Source organism: Brachionichthys hirsutus, chromosome 20 (assembly GCF_040956055.1).
Source record: "Brachionichthys hirsutus isolate HB-005 chromosome 20, CSIRO-AGI_Bhir_v1, whole genome shotgun sequence".
Classification (NCBI taxonomy): Eukaryota; Metazoa; Chordata; class Actinopteri; order Lophiiformes; family Brachionichthyidae; genus Brachionichthys; species Brachionichthys hirsutus.
This window is the reverse complement of record NC_090916.1, coordinates 9,855,625-9,874,892: the sequence shown is the minus strand read 5'-3', so window position 1 is coordinate 9,874,892 and position 19,268 is coordinate 9,855,625. Positions and strand designations below refer to the sequence as shown.

General features: G+C 55.3%; 2 protein-coding genes across 2 annotated transcripts in view; both read right to left on the bottom strand.

Moving 5' to 3' along the window:
• The window catches only part of LOC137909449 (unconventional myosin-VI-like), a 22,114-nt gene extending 13,663 nt beyond the window's left edge, over positions 1–8,451 (bottom strand). Inside the window, exons 1-15 of the mRNA XM_068753910.1 lie at positions 8,335–8,451; positions 7,091–7,160; positions 6,936–7,009; positions 4,263–4,392; positions 4,088–4,193; positions 3,923–3,978; positions 3,745–3,842; positions 3,122–3,286; positions 2,908–2,988; positions 2,363–2,543; positions 2,050–2,194; positions 1,498–1,655; positions 1,012–1,103; positions 835–907; positions 81–208 (exon numbers count right to left, since the gene is read on the bottom strand). Of these exons, the coding sequence (XP_068610011.1) occupies positions 81–208; positions 835–907; positions 1,012–1,103; positions 1,498–1,655; positions 2,050–2,194; positions 2,363–2,543; positions 2,908–2,988; positions 3,122–3,286; positions 3,745–3,842; positions 3,923–3,978; positions 4,088–4,193; positions 4,263–4,392; positions 6,936–7,009; positions 7,091–7,160; positions 8,335–8,451 (1,674 nt within the window). The remainder of the gene's footprint in view (positions 1–80; positions 209–834; positions 908–1,011; positions 1,104–1,497; positions 1,656–2,049; positions 2,195–2,362; positions 2,544–2,907; positions 2,989–3,121; positions 3,287–3,744; positions 3,843–3,922; positions 3,979–4,087; positions 4,194–4,262; positions 4,393–6,935; positions 7,010–7,090; positions 7,161–8,334) is intronic.
• A 3,249-nt stretch (positions 8,452–11,700) lies between these two features.
• Positions 11,701–18,781, bottom strand: LOC137909205 (sentrin-specific protease 6-like). The gene is given in 24 exon segments (XM_068753641.1): positions 11,701–11,991; positions 12,062–12,212; positions 12,605–12,673; positions 12,765–12,841; positions 12,913–13,204; positions 13,288–13,380; positions 13,455–13,577; positions 13,652–13,768; positions 13,848–14,303; positions 14,374–14,566; positions 14,783–14,816; positions 14,898–15,038; positions 15,187–15,410; positions 15,529–15,771; positions 15,774–15,806; positions 15,809–15,863; positions 16,607–16,707; positions 16,804–16,874; positions 17,046–17,177; positions 17,280–17,355; positions 17,358–17,379; positions 17,492–17,555; positions 17,688–17,784; positions 18,710–18,781. Coding segments are annotated over 24 exon segments (3,159 nt in total). The 5' UTR covers positions 18,747–18,781; the 3' UTR covers positions 11,701–11,733.
• Positions 18,782–19,268: the final 487 nt, after the last annotated feature.

The window sequence follows — 19,268 nt, the reverse complement described above, 5'->3', positions numbered from 1 at the left end:
CTAACGCTAGCATGTCTGCAGGTGGCTGTGCAGCTAACGTTAGCATGTCTGCAGGTGGCTGTGCAGCTAGCGTGACTCACAGTGAGGCGGAAGTGGTTCTTGTGCTTGCTGTGGACGGTGTCGGTAAAGTGCTGGTCGCTGGGCTGAGGGAGTCGGTTCTCTTCGTCCAGGATGTCCAGGACGCCCACCAGCTTGGCCTCCACCAGGTCTGTGGAGAAAGCAGGGCGCCCCGGGTTACCTGAGGCCAGCGCATCAAGGAGCGTCCACATTAGAAAACAGCAGGTCCCAATCCAAAGCTAGAACCTCAGGTCCCAAGTCAAGACAAGAACTAGTCGAATGAGAGTCGGGTTCTGACACGGTTTATGGACAGGGAAGTCCTACAAACAGCAGGACTCGAAACGGGCCTCAACCGCCTCAAGTCCCAAGTAAAGACCTGCATGTCCCACTTTGGAAAGTTAGGTTCAAGTCAGGAAGTCAAGTCACACACTAGTCTCAAATCAGGTTTCAAGTCGAGGACTACAAGTCCCATGTCCAAAATGTCAAGGTCCAGTCTTCAGTGACACCTGAAGTTCGAGTCCCACGACAAGACACACAAGTCAGTTATAGTCTTCAAGTCCGAGACAGTCAGGTCCGAGTTCAGGTGAGTTCGCCAGTCTGGGGTCACCTGTGTTCAGGTAACCCTGAGAGAGATGATCAATGCACCGGACCAGGACCAGGACCAGAACTTTCTGGTTCTGTGGGAACGTCAAACATCAGCTACTCAAAAATGAAACTTGATCTCCAGCAGCTCTTCAGAGGAACACGAACGCGGCGGCGGCGGGGGCGGGTCCATACCGATGCAGTCCTGGTTGTCCACGTAGCGGACCTCGTTGACTCCCAGTCCCTCCCTGTGGTACAGCTCCTGCTCCTGGAATGCAAAGCAGACGTTTGTGATGAGAATCCACAACGATATCCACAGAGCGTTGGGGGCGGGGCGGGGCGGGGCGGGGCTTTTGCTGGCGTGCCGCTCACCTCCTTCAGGATGCGCTCGTTGAAGAACTGCTGCAGCTTCTCGTTGCAGTAGTTGATGCAGAACTGCTCGAAGCTGTTGTGTTCAAAGTACTCTGTGAAACAGAAAGGCGTCAAACGCACGTCAACACCTGATGATGTCAGAGGACGGCCCCTTTGTGCTGCTCCGACCCTAACCCCGCCTCTTCTGACAACAGGACGGCTCGAAGAAAGGTGCAGAGCCCCGTCGACCAACGGCTAGCTCTACTGTTAGCCTCAGTCAGGAAACGCCTCTCCATCCCTCCCTACATAGAGGAGGAGAATGGCCACGCCCCTCGGCCGCTGCTGGGACGCCATCCAAACGAGCAGCAGGTCGAAGCTCCTCCTCTCCCGGCTGCCATTCAAATAGAACATTGAAGGTAAAGCAGAGCTGGACGTGTCACCAGGTGTGTTTGCTGAGCTGAAGAAGAGGGTGAGGAAGAAGGGGCAGCGACATCGCCGGCGACTCACCGAAGCCGGCGATGTCCAGGACGCCGATGAAGTTGGCGGACGAGTCGAAGGGGAAGCACTGGTTGACCCGGGTCACCACGCGGTCGAACAGGCGGCTGTAGACCGCCTTCGCCAGGGCGTCCCGGGCGTTGTTCGCCTGCTCCACCTTGAGTGGCACTCTGGGAAAACACACAAGCATGTAGCGCCATGGTTCTGGTTCTGGTTCTGGTCCTGGTTCTGACTGAAATGAAGCCCAAACGCAGGTGGGCAGGAATCACTGGGTTCCAGTGTCAGGTATAGCATTAGCAGACCGCTAAAGTGACCCAAACGGACCCGGTTCAGACCCGGGCCCGTCTGAACCAAACCCTCCTCTCACCACGGGCTCGATGTTTATTGTCGGGACTTTGTCCTAATCAATATGTTTGATGATCAGCTGAATCTGCAGCTCCTAACAGCAGACGGGGAGACGTTAGCGGCGTTTAGCTTCTCTAGCCCGTTAGCGCTGCTTAGCTTCTTTAGCCCCTCTTGTCCTTTGACCGGTGTGTGTGTGTGTGTGCGTGCGCGGCCTCTTACTTGATGACTGTCCCTTTGGCGCCCCCTGCTGTCGTCAGCATGACCCTGGTGGTGAGGCTGACCCTCAGGTCCTCCTCCTCCAGACCCAGCAGCTCGGCACAGTGCTCCAGCGTCTGGCTCGACTGCTTCCTGATGGTGCATCCGCCTGCAAGACAAGACTCAGGGTTGGGAATGGCCTGTTCACATGGGGGTGAGATCCAGGTCACGCATGAAGAAGAAGGTGGAGCGTCACGGGAAGAGACCGCTGGTGTTAGCTTCCCCGTCGCTGTTAGCTTCCCCAGCTGGCTAGCACTGGGGAGGCACCAGAGCTCACCTGAGGTGCTCCCGGCCTCCTCAAAGTCGATGTTGCCCAGGTGCAGCACGCCGGCCACCACCCTGAACAGGTCCTGCTTCTCCGTGTGGTCCAGGCCGATCTTCTTCATGGCCACGCACATCCGGGTGAAGTCGCCGTGGTCGTCCAGCAGGGGGTCCTTCAGAGCGCCGGACTTCAGGTGCTGTGAGACGAGATGGAGAGGACACCGTTAGCGCCGGCGCGGCGTGTCGTCCCCCAGACGGTCATTTTGCCGCTCTTCTCCCGCACGCCGCCCCGAGTCTTCATCCTTCATCCGGATCAAAGACAACAGCAAGAAGTGTTTAAGGAACATGTTGGCTGATTTATTCTGAGCCACGCCCACTCTGATCAGGACGATCCGGATCAGGAGACCCCCCCCCCCATGGTCGTTTCTTCACCTGCTGATAGAGTTTAATATAATCTGCTCATTTCTGAACGGGAGAATAAAACCGTTGTCAGGTGGGATCTGAGGGGCGGAGTCAGGAGGTACAGGTCACGGCTGCAGCAGCTGGTGCCGTGTGGCGTACCTCAGGGCTCTTGCGGTTCTGCAGGATGTGTTTGTCCGTCTCTTTGGTGGCGAAGAAGCGAGTGCATCCTCTGTTCAGGTACTGAAAGACAGGAGCAGGAGGTTCTGGTTCTACTACCAATCAGCACCCCCCCCCCCCCCCCATGTCCAGAACAGGCTGGTCTGTGACGATCTGAATATCAGTGGCTCCGCCCCCCAACCGGCCCTAGACCTACCCTGAAGGTGTCCGGAGCGCTCAGGTGGAACTTCTGCCTGGTGTCCTCCGGCGCTCCGGCGCACAGCCGGTAGAAGACGTGGTAGTTCCTCTCCTCAGGGCTCTGTCTGCAGATCCTGGACTTCTCCAGCAGGTAGTGAGACACGAAGCCTCCGACCACGGCGTTCTGACCAAACAAACGCCGCTTTAGCTCCACCCAGGGCGCCCAGCTCATTTATCGTTAGCATAATGAGGACGCTCTTCAGCAGCTTATGCTAATGAGGACGCTCTTCAGCAGCTAATGCTAATGAGGCCGCTCTTCAGCAGCTTATGCTAGTGAGGACGCTCTTCAGCAGCTTATGCTAATGAGGACGCTCTTCAGCATCTTGTGCTAATGAGGACGCTCTTCAGCAGCTTATGCTAATGTGGCCGCTCTTCAGCATCTTATGCTAATGAGGACGCTCTTCAGCAGCTTATGCTAATGAGGACGCCCTTCAGCAGTTTATGCTAATGAGGCCGCTCTTCAGCAGCTTATGCTAATGAGGCCGCTCTTCAGCATCTTATGCTAATGAGGCCGCTCTTCAGCAGCTTATGCTAATGAGGCCGCTCTTCAGCAGTTTATGCTAATGAGGCTGCTCCTCATACCTTGGCATTGAAGTGGATTTCAACAAACTTCCCAAAGCGACTGCTGTTGTTGTTCCGGACCGTTTTTGCATTTCCGAAGGCCTCCAGCAGCGGATTGGCTGCAGGATGGGAGACACGGCGCGGGTCAGGACGTCACCGGGACGACGCACGCCGTCCAACGGGAAGGAGCCAATCTCACCTTCCACGATCCTCTCATCGATGTCCTGCCCCGTCCCGTACGAGGTCGTCAGGTATCTGCCGCAAAAACAGAGTAATGACGCGCGTTCAGGGTCGGCGCCCCCTGACCCCGGTCTGATCTGGGATCAGCTTCAGGTGTTCATCATGCGACAGGCAGCAGCCTCACCTGAGCACGAACTTGGTGTTCTCCGTCTTCCCGGCGCCGGACTCTCCCGAGACGACGATGGACTGGCTCAGCTTCAGGACCTTCATGTCCCGGTAGGCCTTATCAGCTGACGGACAGACACACAGGTGACCGGTGAGACGGCGCTACGCCTCAACCCGACGCCGATGCGACTCACCGATGGCATAGACGTGGGGCGGCAGCGTGCCCAGAGACCGGCCCCGGTACTGCTGGATGGTGTCCAGCGCATAAAGCTTGGGAATGTCGTAGTACGGGTTCACCGCAATCAGGATGTTGGCGACAAACGTCTGGGGGAGTAGAAGAAGAACACCGAACTGAGCAACGAACAGGTAACTAACGACCCACAACTAACAGGTAACTAACGACCCACAACGAACAGGTAACTAACGACCCACAACTAACAGGTAACTAACAACCCACAACTAACAGGTAACTAACGACCCACAACTAACAGGTAACTAACGACCCACAACTAACAGGTAACTAACGACCCACAACTAACAGGTAACTAACGACCCACAACTAACAGGTAACTAACGACCCACAGCTAACAGGTAACTAACGACCCACAACTAACAGGTAACTAACGACCCACAACTAACAGGTATCTAACGACCCACAACTAACAGGTAACTAACGACCCACAACTAACAAGTAACTAACGACCCACAACTAACAGGTAACTAACGACCCACAACTAACAGGTAACTAACAACCCACAACTAACAGGTAACTAACGACCCACAACTAACAGGTAACTAACGACCCACAACGAACAGGTAACTAACGACCCACAACTAACAGGTAACTAACGACCCACAACTAACAGGTAACTAACAACCCACAACTAACAGGTAACTAACGACCCACAACTAACAGGTATCTAACGACCCACAACTAACAGGTAACTAACGACCCACAACTAACAAGTAACTAACGACCCACAACTAACAGGTAACTAACGACCCACAACTAACAGGTAACTAACGACCCACAACTAACAGGTAACTAACGACCCACAACTAACAGGTAACTAACAACCCACAACTAACAGGTAACTAACGACCCACAACTAACAGGTAACTAACGACCCACAACTAACAAGTAACTAACGACCCACAACTAACAGGTAACTAACGACCCACAACTAACAGGTAACTAACGACCCACAACTAACAGGTAACTAATGACCCACAACTAACAGGTAACTAACAACCCACAACTAACAGGTAACTAACAACCCACAACTAACAGGTAACTAACAACCCACAACTAACAGGTAACTAACAACCCACAACTAACAGGTAACTAACGACCCACAGCTAACAGGTAACTAACGACCCACAACTAACAGGTAACTAACGACCCACAACTAACAGGTAACTAACGACCCACAACTAACAGGTAACTAACGACCCACAACTAACAGGTAACTAACGACCCACAACTAACAGGTAACTAACGACCCACAACGAACAGGTAACTAACGACCCACAACTAACAAGTAACTAACGACCCACAACTAACAAGTAACTAACGACCCACAACTAACAGGTAACTAACGACCCACAACTAACAGGTAACTAACGACCCACAACTAACAGGTAACTAACGACCCACAACTAACAGGTAACTAACGACCCACAACTAACAGGTAACTAACAACCCACAACTAACAGGTAACTAACAACCCACAACTAACAGGTAACTAACGACCCACAACTAACAGGTAACTAACGACCCACAACTAACAGGTAACTAACGACCCACAACTAACAGGTAACTAACGACCCACAACTAACAGGTAACTAACGACCCACAACTAACAGGTAACTAACGACCCACAACTAACAAGTAACTAACGACCCACAACTAACAGGTAACTAACGACCCACAACTAACAGGTAACTAACGACCCACAACGAACAGGTAACTAACAACCCACAACTAACAGGTAACTAACGACCCACAACTAACAAGTAACTAACGACCCACAACTAACAAGTAACTAACGACCCACAACTAACAGGTAACTAACGACCCACAACTAACAGGTAACTAACGACCCACAACTAACTAACAAGTAACTAACAACCCACAACTAACTAACAGGTAACTAACGACCCACAACTAACAGGTAACTAACGACCCACAACTAACAGGAAACCAACGACCCACAACTAACAAGTAACTAACGACCCACAACTAACAAGTAACTAACAACCCACAACTAACAGGTAACTAACGACCCACAACTAACAAGTAACTAACGACCCACAACTAACAGGTAACTAACGACCCACAACTAACAAGTAACTAACGACCCACAACTAACAAGTAACTAACGACCCACAACTAACAGGTAACTAACAGGTAACTAACGACCCACAACTAACAAGTAACTAACGACCCACAATAAACCATTCAACGTAAGCATCAAACAGTAGTAGAGGTCAACTAATGCAGCGATGATGTCACTGCAGGATCCTGAATGTTCTTGATTATTCTGCCCTATCTTTTGGGAACCCCTTCCCGTCTTTGCTTCAGACAGAGTTAAGAACAGACGTGCAGTTCCTCCTCCAGCCACTAGATGTCAGCCTGATCCAGAGCATACACCTGTCTGATTCACCCTGCAGGTGGCGAGGCCTTTATCTGAAGGCTTCCTCGGAGGCGGAGGTCAGACTGAGCCCGAGGACATTCTGTTCCGAGTGGGACGCGGTTCTGATTCAGGAACCAGGGTCAGGACAAAGAGCAATAAGCCTCATCTGTGCGTGACGTTATCAGTTATCAGACATCGATCAATCATCCAGCGAGACCAGTCAGGACTCACGTAGATCTTGTCTCTGCTGTATCGGACACGAACGTTGTTGAGCAGCGTGGCTTCATTCAGGTACATCAAGGAACCTGAGACACAACAGACACACAACATCAGCGGGACACCGTGTTAGCCGTCGTCGTGACGACTGAACACTGGGCGTGTCTCACAGTTGTCCTCCACGTGTTTGTTGACATCGTCCTCAGCTGGGAACACCTGGTTGACTGCCGCCAGGAACGTCTGGAAAGGAGGAGCAAGACAGGGAGTCATTCATGGACGCCATCGGATTCTAATGATCGGCAACAACAACAAGCAGACAACAACAAGCAGACACCCAACAACAACAAGCAGACACACAACAACAAGCAGACAAACAACAAGCAGACAACAACAACAACAAGCAGACACACAACAACAACAAGCAGACAACAACAAGCAGACAACAACAACAAGCAGACACACAAGCAGACAACCAACAACAACAAGCAGACACCAACAACAAGCAGACAACAACAAGCAGACACAACAAGCAGACACAACAACAAGCAGTCAACAACAACAAACAACCAACAACAAGCAGACAACAACAAGCAGGCACACAACAACAACAAGCAGACAACAACAAGCAGACAACAAGCAGACACACAACAACAACAAGCAGACAACAACAAGCAGACAACAACAAGCAGACACACAACAACAACAAACAACCAACAACAAGCAGACAACAACAACAAGCAGACACACAACAACAACAAACAACCAACAACAAGCAGACAACAACAACAAGCAGACACACAACAACAACAAGCAGACACACAACAACACGCAGATTTCCTCTGCATTCCTTCAGGTGTTGACCTGGACCCAGAACCATGTCAAGCGTCCCCCCCCACACACACACACAGAGCTAGGGACGTACAGCCACTCGTTCTTCCCATTACTGGAATGTTGTGCAGCCTAAACTGGACAGCGTGAGGAGGAGGTGTTCACCGTGTCCTCCCCAGTGGGGGGGGGGGGGCAGTACGTCCCCGTCTCAGTGAACACTGGTACACACTGGGAGTAGTGGGACAGAGTAGTGGGACAGAGCAGTGGGACAGAGCAGTGGGACAGACGGGACATTGTTCCCTGGAGCCGGACGCTCTCTGGGATCTGAACACCAGAACAACGTTCCTCTTCCTCCTCAGAAGTTCTGCTGACCAATGGGAACTCGCCTCAAAGGACAACACACCAGTGTAACCAGCATGTTACCATGGAGACGCCGCAGGAGCCTTTAAATGTCCCATGATGGACGCCGTAGAGGGAACAGGTCATCTAGACCGCCAACAGGGTTACCGTGGCGACGGGCCCTCTGACAGCAAACTGAGGGCGATGCGTACCCCACCCATTAGGCGCCGCTGGACCGGGCTCTCACCTTCCCTCTCTGCTTCAAGGGTTCGATGGTGAGGCTGTCGGCGCCGATGTCCACGATGGTCCCCAGCTGGAACCCGTCCGCCGGGTGGGGCGCCCACACCGGCTTCCCGTCCTCCATCGCTGCGCTCCGGGGGCTCTGGAAAACACCACACAAGTCACATGACCGTCCAGGTGGAGCTAAGGCAGCTAACGTTAGCCATACGGAAGCTACACACATGCTAGGCTGGGTCCACTGGGACCCGACTGGTTCTGCTGGAGTGACCTTTAGCAAACCCATGAGGTCAAGCATCCGCCCGCCTCCACAGGCGACCAATCACAGAGCAGTTAGCACCTGAACCAGGAAGTGGGAGGGGTCAGCTGGAAACGTGGGACGGGACTCACTGCAGCAGAACACCAGACCCGTCCGCTGCGGTCCATCAGAACCCGGCAGCTGCTGCTTGGTGCGTCTGACCCACTCGGCCACAACAAACAGCTGATTGTTGGTCCGAGCGGCGGGTCACGTGGCGATGCGTTCAGGGACACGGACCCAGAGGGCACACTGACATCACTGACAACTTCAAAATAAAAGCCGCCTGAAAGCTCTTATTGTGAAGCTGCAGAGGTGTGATCACACCTGTGTTTGACCTTCTGTCACATTTATGAGCGAGTGGCTGCCCCGCCCAGCAGGTGACCTTTACTGTGCGCACACACACGCACACACGCACACACGCACACACACACACACACACACACACACACACACACACACACACACACACCAGTTTAACAGTCCTTTTACTCTATGTCAGATCACATGACGCTGGGTTCTGATTGGCTACAATCAGACGGAAGTCCTTCAGCCGGAGACGAAGTCCAACAGCAATAAAGACAAACAGCCATCCACGTCCCTGCAGCGGGACCGGACCTCACTGGGCCTCACCGGGCCTCGCCGGGCCTCGCCGGGCCTCGCCGGGCCGCCCAAAACAAAATTACGTTGAAACAGAACCTCCAGAACCCAGAACCCAACGGGTGTAACAGCCAGATGAAGTTCTGCTTCCTGTCCCAACCCTAGCACCTCAGCGTTCTGGTAATCCGGGTTCCACGCAGCAGCAGAATGTTAAATCCTGGCCAGCTTCAGATTGAAAGGAACCGGATTAATGCGGGTCAAAGTCCCGTCAGAGAGCACCGCAGGGAACGGGACCGAACCCGATCCGGTTCCAAAGAGCTCCACGTCCGAGCCGACAGCGAGGTTCTGATCCAACAAGAACGCAAGAACAGAAAGGCCTGATCCAAGAATATTACCCACAATCCAACATGCGTGTACCACGAGGCCCAGCCTTACTCAGGTCACTACACAGGTGATCCTGTCGCCACGGTAACAGCAGTCTCCACCACAGAGACGGGTTGGGCTCATTTGCATGTAGAACGTGACCGATCTGCCTGAAGCGGGTTCTGATGCTAAAAATAGACAGACGGTGCTGGAGCGGAGTGATGCCCCGCCCACCGTCAGGAATCCACTCCCTGCTGGCGACTCGTCCTCCCACGGACCCATTGCAGCCATTTCCTGGATGCCGAGGCTCCTCATTGGCTGCAGCTTCCTGATTCACCAATAATCAGTCAGGATCGTTTCCTGGAGTCAATAAAATGATCTGGAGGTGAGGACGGGGCAAAGGTCCAAGGCCGTCCTCGAGGCTCCGCCCACGCCTCAGGTGACAGAACACCTGAGCTGCTAATCAAACGTGTGTGCGCGCGCGTGCACGCCGCAGCCGGGACAACACACGCTCTCGCGTCATGAACACGCCGGTGAACCTCCGGCTAAAACCACGCCGGTTAACGTGACTCATAACTGATCCCGAGTCAGACTATAATCCCATCCCATCCGGCTGGGATCTAAATCAGATTATAATCCCATTCCATCCGGCTGGGATCTAACGTCAGATTATAATCCCATCCGGCTGGGACCTAACGTCAGATTATAATCCCATCCGGCTGGGATCTAACGTCAGATTATAATCCCATCCCATCCGGCTGGGATCTAACAGATTATAATCCCATCCGGCTGGGATCTAACGTCAGATTATAATCCCATCCCATCCTGCTGGGACCTAACATCAGATTATAATCCCATCCGGCTGGGATCTAACGTCAGATTATAATCCCATTCCATCCGGCTGGGATCTAGCAATAACATGTTCCACATCAAACGACCGTTCAGTCCGGTTCGCCAGAACGAACCGCTCACCGGACGGAGAAGTTGAAGCCTGGCCGAAGTAGAAGCGGAAAGTGAATTATTCTCGCGCCGAATGTTCGAGGCTCCCGTGAACGTTCCCGGGATGTTTTATTCGGTGTATTATTCAACGCGTTCCACCAATAATCACCACGAACGGCTGAATTGATCGATGTTTCAACGCAGTCTGGCGCAGAGGCGATAGAAACCGGGAATGCCGGATGAGCGGGGGCTCGTGCGGGGGGGGCTGTTCTCGCTTTAATTTAGGATATATTCCACCCCCCCTTCCCGACCCGCATGTCCGCCGACAGCCCCCCGTGTTGCTCGCTGCTAGCAGCGGGGCGCCGCTGAGCGCTATAGCCCGTCTAGCTAGCTAACACCCCCGCCATTCATGTTCCCGGGCGTCCGTGTTGCTTACCTGGTGTCAAGGTGAGCTCCTGAGACTCGGGGAACGTCAATATGTGGGTTTTTATCCCCACAAAGGACAGCCGCGCCAGGGGGGGGGGGTCTCCGGGTGATAGCTGTCCACTCCGGCAGCCTGAGCGACTCTCTCCCCGCCCTGCAGCCTCCGACTCCCGCAGCAATCCTGGGAAACTTGTGCGTGACGTCACGACCGGAAGAAACAAAGTCTCCCTGCAGGGGGCGCCGTGGAGTTCGGGAAGGGAGTCGAACCTGGACTCACGATCTCCGGAAGCTTCCAATACCTCATAGAAGTACTCAGTTACAGATAAAAGTACCCAGTTACAGATAAAAGTACTCAGTTACAGATAAAAGTACTGCTTCTGAGATCAGCAGGGCAAAACACAACTGGCCTTCTCAAACACTTATCACCCTGAGACCTGCAGGTAAAACTCAGGGATCAGATACACAAATCAATCTGACTGATTGCCCAGCAGTGGGCGGAGCCACTCCAAAAGGAAGAGACACGACAAGCCCCGAACTTCCGTCTGGACCACCGTTTCCTCGGCAACGAGAGCAGAACAAAGATGGCTGCCGGAGCGTTCTGCAAATCCGGTCCAGAGAACAAAACGGGGAACGGAACCAGACGGGGAACGGAACCAGACGGGAAACAAAACCAGACAGGAAACAGAACCAGACGGGGAACGGAACCAGACGGGGAACAGAACCAGACGGGAAACAGAACCAGACGGGGAACGCCGGCGTATTTACACCATGTTTTATTTCATACAAATGTCATGTCTGTTTCAGACGGGAGGGGGGGGCCCACGGGGGGCTCGTGCTCGGATCCATGGAACCACAAGTCTCTTGGATGTCAGCGTCCTCAGAGGAGGTGGGCGGGGCCTCCGCCTCCGCCTGCTCCTGCTTGTCCAGCTGCTGTTGGTCCTGGATCTTCAGGATGAGCTCCTTGATTTCCTCGCGCTTCGTCTTCATCCTCTGCGGCGGGAACCAATCGGTGAGGTTCAGCGGGAGCTGGAAGCTGGGAACCGGGTTCTGTTGGGAGACGCAGTGCGTTGGGTTCGGACCCGTCAGAGGAGAACCGGCTCTCCCGCCCGTCCCTCACCTGGAAGAAGCTCTCCACGTACTGCAGCACGTAAACGCCGCAGTCGCTGAAGTTGTCCTGCTGAGGAACACGAGGGCTGGAGCCCTTCATCACCTCCTTCCCGAAGCTCCTTTCAGCTCCTTTTCGCACCTCCCACTCCACCTCCAGATACCTGAAACAAGCGCACCCTGCGTCACCATCCGTCCAACTCCCCCCGCAGGAGGAAACGTGAATTATCACAATATAAATATATAAGAAGATATAAATATATCCATTTTAAACACACGAGTAGAACAAATACACCAGATAAACTTATATTTAATAAATACATGCAGAAATAGAAATGCACGTTTACAGTTCACTTTTATAAACATCGCCCCTCAGAAAAGCTGAACACTCGTCTTTCTGTTGTCTTTTTACTACATTTCCCACAATGCCTTTCAGCAGCAGGGTGAGGCCACGGTTGTTTGAACCCCTGGGAAGTCAAAAACCATGGCAACAGACCCGCCCGAGACCCGCCCGAGACCCGCCTTCAGCCCCGACTGGATCAGATCAAACACTCACTCTCTGAGCGTCTTCACCACCGTCGACCTGGTTGGACCTCGCAGGGAGTCCATGATGAGGATGCAAGGCCTGCAGGAGAAGAGGAGAAGCTCTGCTAGGAGGAGGTGTCTCTGGGAGGAGCAGCGCTGCCCCCTGCTGGAGGACGAGGACGTTGACTCACTGTTTGCAGACGCTGTGATTGGAGGAGTCACAGCCGGGAGCATCGAGCGCAGGCGACTCCTCGTCGCTGCAGTCGTCCTGGAGACGAAAGGTCATGTGACGACAACGTCCCGTTTCCAGGGCGGTGATTGGACGATGAGGACACTCACCTGACAGGAGCTCTGGTCGTCTGAGGAGGCGTCGCCGTTTGCTTTCCCTGACCCGTAGCAGACTCTGATTCTGTGCAGCTCACTCGTGTACCGCCGGTCCGTCGACCCGGCGGCGCCGTCGGCCGGGCCCTCTGGGTCCTCCAGGGAGCCGTCGGGCCCGTCCCGCTCCGGGGACAGAGGACGACAGTGGTCCGGGACGCTCTCGTCCAATGGAAGCTCTGCTAGCGGGGTGTCCTCGTAGACCGTCCTCTTGAGTCCCGGGAAGCAGATGATGGCCAGGTACCAGTGAGCCCTGAGAAGAGGAACCGGGTCAGGACGGAGCGACGCCCCCTTCAGGGGCGGCCCTTTAAACTCAAAACAGGAAGTCAAACTCACGACTCATTGATGGGAACAAAAACAAAGTCCTTCTGGAACAGGTCGACGTGTCGAGTCCACGTCTTCACCCGGTTGTGTTTCCTCCTCTGGATCCTGGAAGCACAAACCGTTAACGTAACGGGGCGGGGCAGGCGGGGCGGGGCGGGGCGGGGCGGGGCGCCACTCACGACAGGTGGGGGGTCTCCGGGACGGTCCTCCTCTCCCTCTGGTTCAACCTCTTGTAGAAGAAGGAGCTGAAAACGTGGATTCTTTGTGCATCCTCTTTTTTCAATTTCTCCAACACTAAATATCTGCGTGGACAGAGGGGGCGTGGTCAGAGGGGGCGTGGTCATTTGAGAGCAGGGTCAAAGCGTGTCCGACGTACTTTAAATAAAAGTCGATGATGACGTCGTTGAGGAACTCGCCGTCGTTGAGGCAGTGGAGGTCTTCGTTGGTGACGGATATCCCCCCTTTGGCGGGGGGGGGCGGGAACACCATCAACCTGGAAGACAAACCGCGTCACCGACGTGTGACATCATCGCTCCCTCAGTTCCGTCTGACAGGCGAGGGCCGAGCCACACTTAATGATCGGTCCCGTGAAGGTCGGCTGGAGGTCGGTCATGTCCTCGTCGTCTTCCAAGTAGTTGCTGGTCTGTTGCCGGGTGACCATCCTCGTGCATATGGGCGTGGCCACTGGGCTCATCACCTTGGTGACGGGAGAGAAGTGTGTGACTCTGGGAGGGGCTTGAATGGGCGCCACCTGCAGAGACAACAGAGACGTTCCCAGGAACTGGATCAGACTCACGGCTGACGCGGTTCCAAGTTCTCTTAAGGTCGGCGTGGCTCCGCCCCCACCTGTAGGAGCGGCGTTGTTGAAGTTGACCAGCCGGACGTTGGCCTCGTCGAAGGGCAGCTCGGAGGGGAAGTGGCTGAGCTGGTTGGTCCTGCCGATCTGGCCCAGGATGTCCTCCAGGATCACCTGCTCCTCCATCGGCAGGGCGTTCTCCAGGATCAGCACCACGTACTTCTCCCCCGAGCTGCGGGGCGTCCCGTGAGCACAGTTAGCACGTTAGCTCGCCAGGCTACAGGCGAGCGGGACCGCCGTACTGACCGTCCCCGCTGCAGTCGTACCAATGGCCGCCCGTCCCCTTGGCCATGCGGAGCTGCGAGCGCAGCCGGGCGCACTCCTCCGGGCTCGTCTGGAGGAACATGACCGGCAGCTTCCGGACGCGGCACCACTCGCAGCTGATCAGCTCCGACGAGCGGAGGCAAACCGTCTCCAGGGAGTCCTGCTCTGGACCTGAGACGGGACGGGACGGGACGGGACCGGGTCAGAGACAGACAGTAATCAATACCTGATCAAATAACCAGACCCGAGTTCAGATCAGACGGTGGGTGGGGTCGGTTTAAAAAGGCCCCTCCCGCCAGTGGCGAGGGTTACCACCATTTTGTGTGTAGAATCATTGATCCGATTGCGTTTGTCTGAATATGATCGATCGATTCTACTGGTTCATACCTTCAATCTCCAGCTGGATGTTGTCGACAGAAAACTGAAACAGAAAGGAGAGAGGATGTGAGGAACGCCGTGGAGCTCCTTCTGACCAATCAGGAGAGCTGTGGGCGGGACTCACGGCCACGGGCTTCATCACCGTCCGGCGGAGCGTCCCCACCCTCAGGTTCCGGCACGCCAGGGCGATGCTGCCTCGCCGACTGGGCGTGACTTTGGGCTTCTTCGTCCTGGGGGAGAGCGGCTCCGGGGGCTGGTTCCCAAACTGGAAGCAGAAATAAAGGCCGGCCTTCAGGAGGCGGAGCTACAGCAGCATCAGAGAGCAAGCATCAGCTGACCATGAGCACTCCATAGCGTCATGGTAACCGTGACCCATTACTTTGGACTCCTGGTTCTGATCCGGACGGTCTCACCTGGTCCTTCATCCTCCCTCTCCGCGGTATCATGATCTTCATGTTGACGTCTTCAAAGAAGTCGGCGTTCAGCTCCTCCTGCTCGGCCGCTTCCACTCGGCCTCCAGAGGGCGCCGGCGACGAGTGGGCGGGGTCTGCAGGCCGGGGCGACGCGCTATCCAGTCTGTTGGTGCTTCCTGTGCTGGCGTTGTCGGCCCCATCTTCATCGTCGCTGGACAGGATGACTGGGGAGGAAGAGCAGGACACAGCAGCTAGCAGACGGGGGGGACACCCGGGGGACACCCGGGGGACACCAGGGGCGGGACTAAACCCAACAAGCAGAACTAGGAGCTTCCTACTCACTGGGGTCGTCGAGCTGGCGCTGCTGGGCCGCCGTCTTCGTCCCTTTGGCCGGGGGCCGGGGGCCGCAGCAGCCGGACGTCCCGGACAGCAGGGCGGCGCCGCTGTTCAGCGGCAGCAGCGTTCTGGCGGTACCGAGCCGTAAAGCAGACTCCGCCCAGGATGCCCTCGTGGTCTTGGGGACCGGCTTGTAGAAGTCCTGGTGCGTGTCGTTGGGTCCGGGGGAGGGCTGCGATCGGATTGGAGTCGGGGGGTCGGCGATGACAGCGTGGCCTGCTGGGGGGCGGCGGCACCGGACCGGTCCCACAGTTCTGACACCTGCCGCCATCCTCGCCGGGCTTCTTACACTTAGCACACAGCGGCTGGCAGACGGAGGAAGGCTGAGGCTAACGCTAGCAACATGCTAAGCTAACGGCTCAGAGTGTTGCTGAGGCTAACGCTAGCAACATGCTGAGCTAACGGCTCCGAGTGTTGCTGAGCTAACGGCTCCGAGCGTTGCTGAGGCTAACACTAGCAACATGCTAAGCTAACGGCTCCGAGTGTTGCTGAGGCTAACGCTAGCAACAGGCTGCGCTAACGGCTCAGAGTGTTGCTGAGGCTAACGCTAGCAACATGCTGAGCTAAAGGCTCAGAGTGTTGCTGAGCTAACGGCTCCGAGCGTTGCTGAGGCTAACGCTAGCGACATGCTGAGCTAACGGCTCCGAGCGTTGCTGAGGCTAACGCTAGCAACATGCTGAGCTAACGGCTCCGAGTGTTGCTGAGGCTAACGGCTCCGAGCGTTGCTGAGGCTAACGCTAGCGACATGCTGAGCTAACGGCTCCGAGTGTTGCTGAGGCTAACGCTAGCAACATGCTGAGCTAACGGCTCAGAGTGTTGCCGAGGCTAACGCTAGCAACATGCTGAGCTAACGGCTCCGAGTGTTGCTGAGCTAACGGCTCCGAGCGTCGCTGAGGCTAACGCTAGCGACATGCTGAGCTAACGGCTCCGAGCGTTGCTGAGGCTAACGCTAGCGACATGCTGAGCTAACGGCTCCGAGCGTTGCTGAGGCTAACGCTAGCAACATGCTGAGCTAACGGCTCACCTCAGCTGCTCTCTGCTGCGGGGGAACCGTCCAGCAGTCCTCCAGAGGTTTCTTCTTCTTCTGCTGCTGCACGCGCCGCTTGATGTTCAGGTGTTCCTCCTCTGGAAGGTCGACCACAACGACAGTCAGTGACCCCAGGTGACCTCTAGAAGCCCATAGATAATCAGCGGTGCCGTGTGGGCGTGTCCGGACCCTACCTGGAACCTCGGGACAGGTGAGGATGATGCTGTCCACCTCTTCAGTTCGCTGCGATGTGGACGAGTCGTTTCTGAGGACAGAGGTTGCCATGACAACGCTTAGGAGGGTTCAAGGTTTTCCTTTTTCCGATTAACACGTCAGATTTAAAAGATGCACCTCAGAACCCCGACTTCCTGTTTCTACACATCCCTGACCCAGAGCGGAGGAGGCGTGGCCAGGGGGCGTGGCCAGGGGGCGTTACCTTTGGACCGGCTTCCCGGTGGCTGAGGGCATCCGTGCGTGCTGGAAATGGCGCCCCTGGAGAACGATGCCCTGCAGTCGGTAGTTGGGCATGGGGGGCGGCGTTGCTACGGCGATCGGGACCTCACTGAGGAACAGGAAGACAAACGCAGCAGAGATGAACTTTCCTCCCAAAGCTTCCGAACCTGAACGCACCACACCTCCAGACAAAGGGGCGTGGCTCGGCGTACCTGAGCTTTTGGGCGCCAGCTTGCTCAGAGGCCTCGGGCGGTGATTTGAGCGGTTCTCGTACGTTCTCAGCGGATCCGAGGCGTGAAGTGTCTCAAAGACGGAGTCTGAGGAGGAGCGTGAAAGAAAGGTCATGAGTTCATGACCCAGGAGCCACAACCAATCAGTGCACTCCATGTGACCCCCTGCTGGGTCACCGTAGCGGGGTGAGACAGTCACCTTCTTCTCCCCTGGGGAGGCGGGCTGCTGCCGGTCCGTCTCCTCCACGGTTACCACGGCAACACTGGGAGGAAGGGGAGAAACATGGTCGGGGGGGGGGAGCAAGAGGATAAACATGATAAACATGAACGTGGGGGGGGGGGGGGGGGGGGGGAGAGGAGAAACATGGAGGTCAGGGGGGGGGGGGGCTGCTTACTCGTGTCTCCTTTGCTCTTCATCGCCGCCTCCGGCGTGGGCGGAGCTCCAGCTGTGCTTGAACCCTCCTTCTCTCCTGGAATCTGTCCTCCCCAGAGCTGAACAAGGAGACCAACGTCAGCGATGACATCACTGCAGGATCCCGTCTGATCAGCGATGATGTCACTGCAGGACCCCGTCTAGCGGTAGCTAGGCTAGGCTAGGCTAGGCTAGGTCATGTAGCACATGTACACAAACAGCAGCCTGTAACTGGGGGGGTCACTTATATCACTAAGAAATACGTTTGTTATCTACAATGAGAAACTCCTGAAACATCCCGTTAGAGTCCCGCATCCTCGCGGCACTGCCACTGAGCAAGGCAGCGACGCACCTCGCAGCCTGCGTGGGCTCAGCCCGACACGAGACGCTGATTTTCAGCGTTAAAGTGGAGTAAAAGGCAGGAGAAGAACGGAACGTCTCCGGCTGTACGGTTAGCTTCGAGCTAACAAGTCTTCCAGCAGCATTGCAGGCTGGTTTGGAGGCTGAAACAGGCGGTTCACTGTCGGGACAAACATTAAGTATGATGTATTTATCTTTGACGTTTTACGTCACAGCGCTTCATGCATGCTATGTGGCAGCTAACATCCTAGCAACGTCAAAAAGGCCCGTCTCCGCTGCATCCAGCCACCACATCACCACGAACATCAGCGCCAGCGCTGCTAGCTCAGGCTTCCAGACCCAGAGATCCAGTCCGAAGTGTCCCAGCGGGCCCGACCGGACCGGACCGGACCGCTGGGCCAACGCGCCGCCCAACCCTCCAGGGCCAACGGGGTGGCACTGCCACCGGCCTGGCAGCGCCCATTCCGAGCCGGCTAGCCGAGGATGAGCTGCTTATGACAACAAGCGCTGCGAGGCTAGCGTTAGCCACCGAGCTAACCGTTCTGTAGCCACATATTTAGCACCGACGGACCACGAACCCGCCTCGGTGTGCGGGATGCCGGCTCCCGGTGGCCGGCTCCCGGTGGCCGGAGTGTCGCCGCTTACCTTCCAGGAAACGGCTTCTATTGTTGGCCATGTTCATTCCACGGTCCGACTCATCACAGCAGCAGATCGGCTCGACGCAGCTAACCGGATATCAAAGACAGCCGCCGGAAGTCACGAGGCCGACCTTCAAAATAAACCTCGTTTTCTTGTTTTCTATTTCTTAAAGGTCCCATTTTATAACAAACTCATTTTCCCATGTTTCTACACTCTTCCGGTGATTTTGGGTCCTTATCAACCCAAAAACAGATCAATAAAGCATCCGGTCAATCCTCCGCAGTTCCTGGAGGTCTGGTGAACGGTTCTTCTGGGTCGGCAGCGGTGAAGGTGTCTCTGGAGGTCGGTGACAGACGGACACGTGGACGTGTCCTGTTCCGTCTATCGACCGGAGGACCGGCTGGTTCTGAACCGGGTCCAGATTAACATCTCAGTTAGACACGACAGCCTGGACGTTTCCATGGAAATCTGATTTTCCATTTGAAACTTGACAGAAAGAAAATAAACCACCAAATCCATCCCGACATATGTGGTGACTTTAGAGTTTTGTGGCTTTAAACCGGCT